An 11,281-nucleotide genomic window follows, 5' to 3' on the forward strand; every position below is an offset into this window, starting at 1 on the left:
TTCAAAAATTATTTAGGATTGTATTTTAATTTATAACTTTAGCATATTTTTTAAACTTTTCTTAATACATATTTTTTTTTTTATACTACATATTTTGGCAATTTTAATTACATATATATGTACATATCTTTGGTTTTTTATTACATATAAATCCCAGCCCTAATAATCACTAAACATCAGCATGCACATAAATTATCGATGTATTTTTATATTTGGCATATGTTTATTGGTTATTGTACACATAGTCTGGACATTTTACTCACGTTGACCGATTTCTTACGCAGGCCCTCATATTAACAAATGTAGGTCAGATCTTATAATCAATATTTCCGATTTTATCCACTTTATAATTTTTGTTTTAATAAACATTTATATGTATAATTTAGAAATCCCGATTTCATGTTCATGAATTTTACAAAGAAGTGTAGAACATGTCGAAACTCGAAAATAAGCATAAACAGATTCATTCAGGATCAACTCGTACTTAAATAAGGTAAATCGTCAAATCGTCACTTAGTAGTGAGTTCCGACATATATGGATATGTACCTACATACGACATATCTTCTACAGTCGATGATGGTATAGTTAAATCTTAAGTACAGGTACACAGAATAATATAATATTAAGTCGGTAAACCACAAAGGTACATCAGGGACGAATTTGTGAGGCAAATGATTGGCATTAATGAGTTATAATAAGTTAAAGTTAAACTACAATGTTACTTAGAATTTGTATTAAATCCCGTTTCAGTCGTATTCAAATTAGGTAACTAAATACATAATGACTAATTATTTTTAAATCGAAACAATGTTTTAAGTTAACTTATACTCATTTAAATATAGATAGGTAGGTACACTAATATATAACTTTATATAATTTATAAATCTTATAAACCACTTGCAAAACAAATCTAACTTCATATAATTATATATAGTATTAGGTAAATTTACCTAGGTAAATATTTTTAACGGAATTTCACCTAAATTTAAAATTGAAACAAGTTTTCAATCGGTTAATTTAACTTTGAATTCGTTTAATTATATCGTTTTTTGAACTGTTAAATTTTAATAACTGGATTAAAAATTATTCATTAACTAGCCCAGTGTCCAATATTGCTAATCGTTGTCCGTTGATCGAATACGGCCGGACGTAGGCAAAGATAGATAATATAATTGGCTATATACGTATGTATAGATACTATCTATAATCAATGGTAATATTATGTTATATATCTACGATAAACGAGTAGGCATACATTATTATTATTTATGACGTATTACCTGTCGGCAGCCGTGGAGATTCGTCGTCTCTGTTATCGCCGCCGAAGTGTTTCACTCGGCCCCGTACTTGTATCGCGGATACGTCGTGATCGTCATTATCATAACCCGCTGCCATTGTTACATCATCGTTGTCGTCGGGATCGTAAAATTCTGATTCATCCTCATACAATCGCCGGAAATATTCCAAATACTTGCAGTGGAATTCTTCGTTGCTGATGTCCACCTGCGTTAAAGTAAAAAAAAAAAAAAACGAATTATTTTTATCTTCATATTTACATATTATATAATATATATTATTATGTATTATATTTCTTTGGACGCTTGTCCGTGCGGCTTTTTGTGTTTGCCCCTGTCGCTGACGTGTGACTGTTATCTGTCTCTTTCACATCATTATATTATAGTATTATTATACGCGGCACGCATAACCCGACATCAAAATAATATTGATATGTATGCGGTACGCATATATAGAACGTTTGCCGTGTCGATGTTTTTCAACTGATTTTTATCGGTGCAAGCAATGTACAAGATATAAGTTAAATAGCAATATAATAAATATCACATTATCATCCCGTCTAGGTAGTTACATTTATTTTTTCAAGTTTTAACTATTAATTAAATATACATACCTATATTATATATGTGTTTAATCAGTATATCAAATAACATAAATACACTATATTATACCCACGTGTGTCGTCTCCGTCCAACAAAATTACACTATACCAAATTTGTGTTCAGCAGACCAATTATATCATGTTAGCTATAATATATTATGGAGTAAATTGATCTATTATCAAACTTAAAGATAAGAACACTATTTAGGTTGTGCTATAGTTGTTTTACGATATTTTGATTTTTAAACGAGTACCTATTTTAATATAGTACCTATCTATAATTTTAACATACTTATTTTAAAATTAAAATTTATAATTATTATTATTACAAATTATAATTTTCCTTATTTTAACATACTATTATAGTATCTATACTAGCAATTAACAGTATAGCTGAGTCATGGAGCCAAATATTTTTAGTATAATCCCATAACACACCATAAAAACCAGTAAATTAAAATAGAAATAGGTATTTACACTTCATTAAAAAGTTTTTCGATTTGTATTGATACTTTTATTCCTATTATACCTAGTATACCTATTACCTTTTATGCCTACAATAATAAATAATAATAATAAAAAAAACATTGCACCTACCTAATGAGACTTCAATACATTACAATTTACATTCATCGAAAGACATTTTTTGTTTTATTAGTTATGAAAATGTACCTACTAATTATTATTCGGGATTCAATTAACAAAATAACTCGTTATTTAAGCAATAATATAATATACATAAATAAATTAATTTATATATAACTAAAATAAATTAATAAAATAATAGATACCAAAAAGTAACTCTATAATGTGTATAAGATAACAACATTTCAAGACAATTAATTTAATTTTGAAATAATTATTAACTAATAATTATATAAATTATGGACATGATGATAATTTGTAAAAAAAAATATTGTTTTCTATAAAGGCTCATTCTTGCTGTATCGGTTCTAAGACGTTTTATTTACTAAAAATTGACCGTATCGAATTATAATATTGTTACAGCTATATTGGTTTTAAACGATTTCTTATGTTATACGTGTAGACTGATAGCTGATAAGTGTATAAGTGTATGGGTTTGTTGAGTATGTAGAATGTATACTATATATATTCGTCTGAAACAATTTCGGATCCATTATATTGTAGGCACTAGGTCGTTTAAATACTATAATAATATATTATACAGTGATACCAGACGCATTGCGATTATGAATGAAATAACGGAATTAATCTATTTTAACGATTTAGGCATGCCGTGCTATGACGTGTTGCACTAATTATAGTTGTTACGAAACATAATAAAATTATACTCTGTTTAATATGTATACGTATTTTTTTTAATTTCATAATAATATTGTTTAATATGCTTTATCTGTTTTTACGGTTGTCCTGCCATATAAATAACCATCATCGCAATAAATAGTTTCGTCTATGCATAATAATAATATATCGTACGACGCACTCGTAATCTCTCCAAAAATATTATAGCACAATAAATTACTTTGTAATTACTAATTTGTCTTTACTATTGCCCATTAGTATAAGAAAAAAAAAACAATTCAAGATTCCGTATCCTAATACTAAGGTTATAATCGATGACCGTTAAATTTTGTAAAATATTCCATGCATTTCATAATATTATAGCTTCATAATAATTAATAACAATACCTACTATGGTTTATTTTTTCTATTTTAAATTTCAGTATTTCATTGCAATTTGAGCACGTTAAACTTAAAAATTATACGTGTTTTCATATTAACGAGTAAGTTCATAAATAACTAAATAAGTAATTCAGTAATTTTTTTTTAAATCAATAAAAATATGCAATTATCAAGTGTCTCTGTAAATATAAATACGTTCATATTTGTATGTATTATTTATGTATAGATTTAGTAAATTGAATAATAAAAAAAACTTATTTAAATTTATATATTAATCAAGACTAGATTTCTTAATTTTAGGACAGAATTACGACATAATGTGTAATTTTATCGTCCAATACTGAACGGGGAAAAACAATTGAAGGTTTTTCAAAAGTATAGGTGCCGATAGATAATAATAATAATTAGCAATGTCTTTGACGTAACGGGAAAGTTGAAATAAAAGTACTAAATTCCAACGATTATCTTTTGATTGTTTAAAAAACGTAATAGGGATGCATTCGAAACTTATTCATCTATAATTATAGGTATTATATACATTGTAATATTATATTGATGGCGAGATTTTTAAATTGTCTCATACATACGATTATAATATAACACATGTCACTAAACTACAACATGTTTATATGTCGGAAACACGATTCTTTCTTTAAAAAAAATAGTTTTTTTTTATTTACATACCTATTCAGAATACGTAATTTATTACCTACCTAATTGGTTTTTTCGATGCAAGTCACAAAGTACAACGCGTAGAATATGTATTATATGGTACCTATATATGTAACATATATACTACAGTTTAATAGATAATGAGGAACTTGTATACAAGCCTAAACATTTCGATTATATTTGTATACACGAATTCCTTCTTAATGGACGGAGTCACAATTTGAGTAGGTATATAGTAAATAATGTACACTATCATGTTATTTTATAACTCGAAAAAGAAATGGGAGAATTCCAACGATGAAGTTAATGTATCGATCGTTATACTATTATTATGTATTGTGCACGAAACGCATTAATGGTATTTGTCAAAAAGCAAAACAAACTATTTTTTTTAATCTTTTTAACAATTAAAATCCCATAATTCTTTTAGTTTACGTAACCCGCATTCTTAGATTTGGATGAGTAGGTATAATATAATATAATATTATAAATATATTTTTATGTTGTTGAAACTATTTATTAATGTTATGATTGTTTTTTTTCCTATTAACACTTTAACAGAGTGAGTGAACACACTCTTCTATCTATAATATGAACCAACGAATATGAATATACACCAATTAAAGATATCGAAAACCAGTAAACTTCACTAATACCTGTACAATGTACATAGATTGTTGTATCTAATTTATTAAGAAACCTCGCTTGCACACTGTAAACATAAAAAATAAATATGTATTATAATATGGTATACCTTAAGTTCTGGGAGTTAAATTATTATTATAAATTATACTCATACACTTGCTAGGTAGGTACCCACTAAAATAATAACTTAAAGAATTCATTATAATTGCAATTTTTCGTAGAATGATATTTTTAAACTTTGACTAAAGATTTATAAAATGGTTAGTTTTTATAAAATATGTATATAAAAAAAAAGTTGTATGATATAGGTACACAAAAACATAATTTTAGAAAAGTCTAGCACACACAAAATAGTTTTAAGCTATTTATTAAACGTCGGTACCTATATATTCTAAATAAAGAAAATTTAATAAATTATTAAATGGATTAAAAAAAGTGTGTTTAAGAAATAAGTTTGACTTCTTGCAGTAAATCACCCAACTTCAACGTAGAACTGCGAATATTAAACATACCTAGCTGCCAATAGTAGGTAGTTGTGGTATTGCGGACACAGGGGCGGATCTAGGGGACCCCCAGACATATTTTTTATAAATGTAAATATTATATACTAAATAACAAATAAACAAAATTTCAACTTCTTTTCAGATTTTTGCTTTATATATTAAATAATCAATAATTTATTTATCACATTGATTACCTATCTACTATTATGACAACATTTTTTAATTAAAAATTAAGTATAATATTTTATTATAATTCTTTTGTGTTGTAAAAAAATTGTTGCTTCCCCCCAGATCTTTGCCCTGGATCCGTGCTTGTGTGGACAAAAAATACAGTAACATTTTCGTTTCCTTTAAAATCGAATGGATTATAATATTCATGTACCTATATTCATTATGGAAACACTTCTCAATAGGTACCTACATAGTTTCGTTTAATAAGTTGCCCCCCAAAAAAAACTGGAGAAGTTACTCTGCTAGTCTGTTGTAGATACTATCGAGAGTTCTTCGCCATTGTAACGCATATGCTAAATTTGAATAAAATAATAAATAATTGTAGTATACTGTATACCTACAAAAACCAATTTGAGCGGAGACGGTTTGTCAGGTCGCTCCGCATAGAATCTAAAAAAAAATTTACGTATTATATTATATATAAATATTTTAGTGCTTGTTCAATGCGTTAATAAGGTATACATAGAATACATTGTATAATAATATTGTAATCAAATGTAATGGTATAGGATTTTCGGTTCCATTTTTATTTATGTATAATATAATATTAATTGGTTCATTGAATATGGTTGATGTTGTAAATATATACGATAGGTACATGTATATTATATTTACAATTGTCTATTTAATATATAATTTATTTAAGTTCTAGTTCCAGAAAGCGATAAAATAAAAACAGTTCTCTCCCCAAAGAAAAATATAAATTGTTATTCACCCTTCCGTTAGTTATAACTTATAAGTTATAACCCATCGTATCATGATTATAGTTTTGGACGACGACGTTGATAACTAATAAAATTATTGTTAAAACTGTCTTAAATATTAAACACGCAGCCTCGTATAAATTGTTATCAAATTGTGCATGGATTAATACTAATAAATATAATATATATAAATATATAATATTATAAGCACCTATTTATTTAAACGGATATATTACATAATATTATACAATATATTGTGTGCTTAATAACTTATGAATAGTTTCTTATAAAAATAAAATAGCATATTATAGTACGTATAATATTAACATCACTTATTACTAATAATACTGTAATATACTGTAACCACTGTGTAGACTGTTAACATAACAGCTTTTCTGTCAGTGTTGTGAGTTATGGCTGTTTAGTATAATATACACTATATACATCGTGAGCAATGTGACGCTTTAAGATCACTTAATTTAATCATTATCAATTTATACATATTTTACACAATATTATAAATACTCTACGTATGTAAAGACAGTTGTAATGGTTATTGGTCAAGTATAAGTAATTTTAATAGTAAATAATAATGTAATACATTAGTATTTACGTAACTATTAATTATTATCTATTATAGTTTGAATTTCTTTATAGCCAAAATAGTAAATCTCAATTTCTTCAACCCTTTTGACAACTATTATTAGACTTTATCATTTGAGAAATCACATTTTTGCTTACTAACCTAATCTTTTTTTTTACATTATGTAAAAAAATATACCTCTTAATAACAATATTTACCGGAACCGGGAACATTATTCTGTAGTTTTAAGAAGCGGAACCGATAAATTGGTACCTAATTTTTCTTTTTGAATAACCCAATTGGAATCTAAGTCGAACAAATCATATAATGGTCCCTGTGTGTAACCAGTGTCATTTAAAATGTCAAAAATTATACAATGTATAATAAGACACCCACATAATATAACCATTGATTGCGAAACAGAATATTATTATTCATTTTAAATATATTTATCTTACCTATATATACTTTCCAATCGTCAGATCGCCGTGTGCAATCATTGTTTCATTACTGTTCACCGTATAGTCTGTACATATAAGAGGCACCTATATAATATTATATACCTCCTAATATGCCGAGAGCCAAGGCGGAACGTTTGTGAGTATACCTATTTTATATAATATGAGGCATATATATATATATATATGTATAAGATGTCCCCTATACTCGCGTGTGTCAAACGTGAGTGCACGTGGACGCGTATTTAAAATGTAATATATTATAATACAGTAAAACGAGAAATACGTGATTACTGATTAACATCGACTATATTATATCAGCCACGGACTTAAATAATGTAATAATGTACTAATTTTATAGTATGCCTATCTGGCATCTGCCTACCAAACGATTATCTTACAGTATATTATGCGACGTCGTCTATGCTATGCGGCGATTTGAAATTTCTAATCCTAGATTAGTTTATTAGTATATTTGGGAGAGTAAAATTTATGACCGAAGCCGCCACCGCTTAAAAGTCATTGAAACTGAAAATCATTAAAGAGAAGCGCGCGCGAGCGCGTATATATAGTATTAATACATTAATACCTATACCTATATAATACCTGAATAGTATATATTATATTATTTATACCTATACCAATAAACAAAAAACGGATGTGAGCTGATACGTTTTAGATTTCAAATCGTATATAATATATACGAAATACGTATAATCTAACCAGCGTCCAATGGTCGTATTTTTATTAACTAGTCAAGAAGTTCAAGCAAGAGCTAATATGTTAATTTTTATTATTTACACTACGATATATTTTCTATGAACTAATAAATTAATTTTACTAATTTATATATTTATTCATTTTTATAGAATTTAAAATTTTTCATCATTATAATTTATTGTGATATTTAGATTTGTTTAAGCCCAATTAATAATAATTAAAAAATATTGAAAAAAAAAATATTGATCCAAATGACTATGGCTAAAAAGTAAAAGTAGAGACGATTATAGACCAACCTGATACCTTGTTCTATAATATAGATTCCACAGAATTACAGGACCATAGCTCACATGTAAAATATTTTCAGATGATTCTATGAGACGACTCGCCCAGAGATACTGTGTTCATAAAAATCTTTGTAAATATTTAATGTTTAATCTTCCTGTTTATAAGCATTATTTTTTCAATCTGTGGCATAGAAAAAAGAAAAATTCCCCTCATAGAATTCCCTCATTATTATTAGAAATAAATTTATAAATGTAAAAATTTTAGCCACCCGTGGTAACAGCACCCTGGAGTTCCGTTTCAGCCATTAAATATGGCTAACCACCGGCTGATAAATCTATATATACTATCGTTTAACCTATAATCCAAAAATCTTCTTTCTTTTTGCGTGGATTATAATAACATGAATATAAAACCTATGTATTCTAAAAAAACAACGAAAAGTCAGTAAGCTGGCATCGGCCTGTAGCAACATCAAACATAATACTCTATGGTCATTTTAAGGGGTCATAATCCATAGGTAATGTTCGCAGAACCGCGTCAAACCATATACAAATCGTATGCACCCCTATTAGGACTATAGGGTTATACATTTTAACTTAAAGTGCCTATTATTATTATTATTATTATTAATATTTATTTGTACACGATGATAACAAAAACAGTCGTGACTCAAGAAAAATTGAGTCAAGAAATTGTAATGCACATTTATTTTATTTTTTCATTTGTTAATTACCAGACTATATTACACCCTGAGGCTGTCTCTCCTCTTACCCCGTAAAAGCGGACCCATGTAGATACACGTCCACATAATACACACGTAGGTATCCGTATCATGATGTATAAGTATTGTAACGATAGTGTACCCAGTATGCAAATTTATATATGATTATGTTGCGAGTGTAGCACTTTACTGCCCTCGTTCAGTTCGTTGTAAATACTTTTGGGCATATTTTTTATATCTAACTTCCTCTTTTTAGGTAAATACGCAATGCAATTATAAGCATGAAAATAAAAAGTAAACATTAGGTAGCATTGTATAGTATATACTAGGTTCTATTATGAAATATTAATTTAGTACCTAAACTATGTGGCTACGCGATATCTAAATAGCTGCCCCTTTGCCACACTAAAACCTTCAAGAAAAACAGTCAATACAGGTAAGTAATATTGTTCTACCTTGGTCATGTCCGGTAACTTTTCCAGTTTCAGCCCTTTGATTATGTTACGTCCCAGTTCAGTGAGATGGACGTGCTGCTGCTGCTGAAGGTGCCTGTCGTCGTCGGCGCACGTCACCGCCGTCATGAAATCGGCAAGCCGAAGGACGATCAAAAGCACGGCGAATCGGACCGCGCGGCCGACGACCGGCACGTGCGACCACCAGACGTCGGCGCTGCCCATCATAATATTATTTTATGTTACGAGGCGATCGCGGTAAGCACGTCGTCTCGATATGTACCGTCCGTCCGCGAATACGATCAGCTTAAAATGTACAACAATAATAATCGATGCGGACGGTGTTTGTGTTTCGCGCGTAAGAGGTCGTATTGTTGTATACGACCACGGTCCGGGAAGCGATGATGATGCACGCGACCGCGGTCCGGGGCAATACGCCGTCTATAGCTGCGTGCGCGGGCGGCGAGAGTGCGTTATTCGTTCGCGGAGGATCCGGTGTGCGTGGTCGGTTGCTCGCGACCGCCGTGCACGGTCGTTAATGCGGACTGAACGCGTGCGACCGACGGACCGCACGTTTTATACGCCGCGGCGTCAAAGTACGATTACACTATTATTATTATTATTATTATTAATATTATTATTATTATTGTTGTTGTTGTGGTGGCGGCTAAAGAAGTAGTTTTACACTACCGGCGCCCGCAAAGAAGAAAAGTAAAATAAATAAATATTATTAGACACGAGGCACACGCGTCTGCACGCACTGGCATGCACGCACTCGATCACTGCTCGTTCACCGGCCGCCGCCGTGCGATGAGGTTTCGTGACGATTCGGTGTGACGACGATGACGTATCGTCGTCGTCACTGCGCGCGGGTCGCCTAATTATATTGTTTCGTCAATGGCCGAACATATCGATAGAGAATGCAACTCGAGTACGTGTGCGTGAGTGTTCCCAGGTGGGACACTCCAGAAAGTCTCTATTACCCCCTCCCACCACCTAAACTCAAGAGCGATGCATCTGTTTGTGGTTGTTGTATGTCATATTGGTACTTATTTTTATTCGTTTGGGTTTCAACGATACGCGCGCATTACGACATAGCCGATTTGAGGAAGTCGCCGCCACCAATCGATATAATTATTACGAAGGTATCGGTTTAAAGTTTAAGCAAAACGGACACGTGGGCATCCCTGTCGAATTTTTCGTAATAGACTTACCGCGAGACTAAGATTTCTTGCTTGCCATTGCGTAGGTACATAAAATGAAAATATTCTTGGTATTATGATTTATGATATAATATTATACAAGTGTGTGGTTACACACTTAGTACAAAATACGAATGTACGATCAGTTAAAATTAATATATTGCACTTTTACAAAAATTAAATTCCTAGTGCCTATTATTGTTCATTATTATTTAGCGCACGCGAGTGCTATTCGTTAAATACGTTTCAGACACTGCAGCCGGAGTGCAGCTGTTGCAGTTGCTACACTGCAGCCCCGTTCTGCTAGTGCGGTACTGCGCTCGCCAATCATTGCTTACCTGCGGTATTGTACTATGTATTCAGTGACCATTTTAACCACCTATATTACATACATTTACGATATTATTTTTATGTCTTCGGCGGGTTGTTCGAGAATTTCTTTGTCGACATTATGGCTGTCGGTGATTTAAATTCAAGTCTTTCTGCAGAACGGGAGCGGGGCTGTATGAGCGGCCCACTACACAGCCCCTCTCCCGCCA

At 30.4% G+C, this 11,281-nt stretch overlaps 1 protein-coding gene across 1 annotated transcript; it reads right to left on the reverse strand.

The window, feature by feature from the left end:
* Positions 1-942: 942 nt before the first annotated feature.
* LOC100573403 lies at positions 943-10,746 on the reverse strand. Its single transcript, XM_003248085.4, has 2 exons — positions 9,544-10,746; positions 943-1,504 (listed from the first exon to the last, which is right to left on the reverse strand). Exons 1-2 carry the CDS (start codon positions 9,766-9,768, stop codon positions 1,268-1,270), a joined length of 462 nt encoding a protein of 153 aa, XP_003248133.1. The 5' UTR covers positions 9,769-10,746; the 3' UTR covers positions 943-1,267.
* Positions 10,747-11,281: the final 535 nt, after the last annotated feature.

This window comes from Acyrthosiphon pisum, chromosome X (genome assembly GCF_005508785.2).
Source record: "Acyrthosiphon pisum isolate AL4f chromosome X, pea_aphid_22Mar2018_4r6ur, whole genome shotgun sequence".
Classification (NCBI taxonomy): Eukaryota; Metazoa; Arthropoda; class Insecta; order Hemiptera; family Aphididae; genus Acyrthosiphon; species Acyrthosiphon pisum.

What these genes read in the sequence shown, in the direction of transcription:
- LOC100573403 (XM_003248085.4), bottom strand. Translation starts at nt 9,768, where the DNA reads ATGATGGGCAGCGCCGACGTCTGGTGGTCGCACGTGCCGGTCGTCGGC. An exon ending in AGTTACCGGACATGACCAAG is followed by an intron (nt 1,505 to 9,543) that starts GTAGAACAATAT and finishes ACTTTAACGCAG; the next exon opens with GTGGACATCAGCAACGAAGA.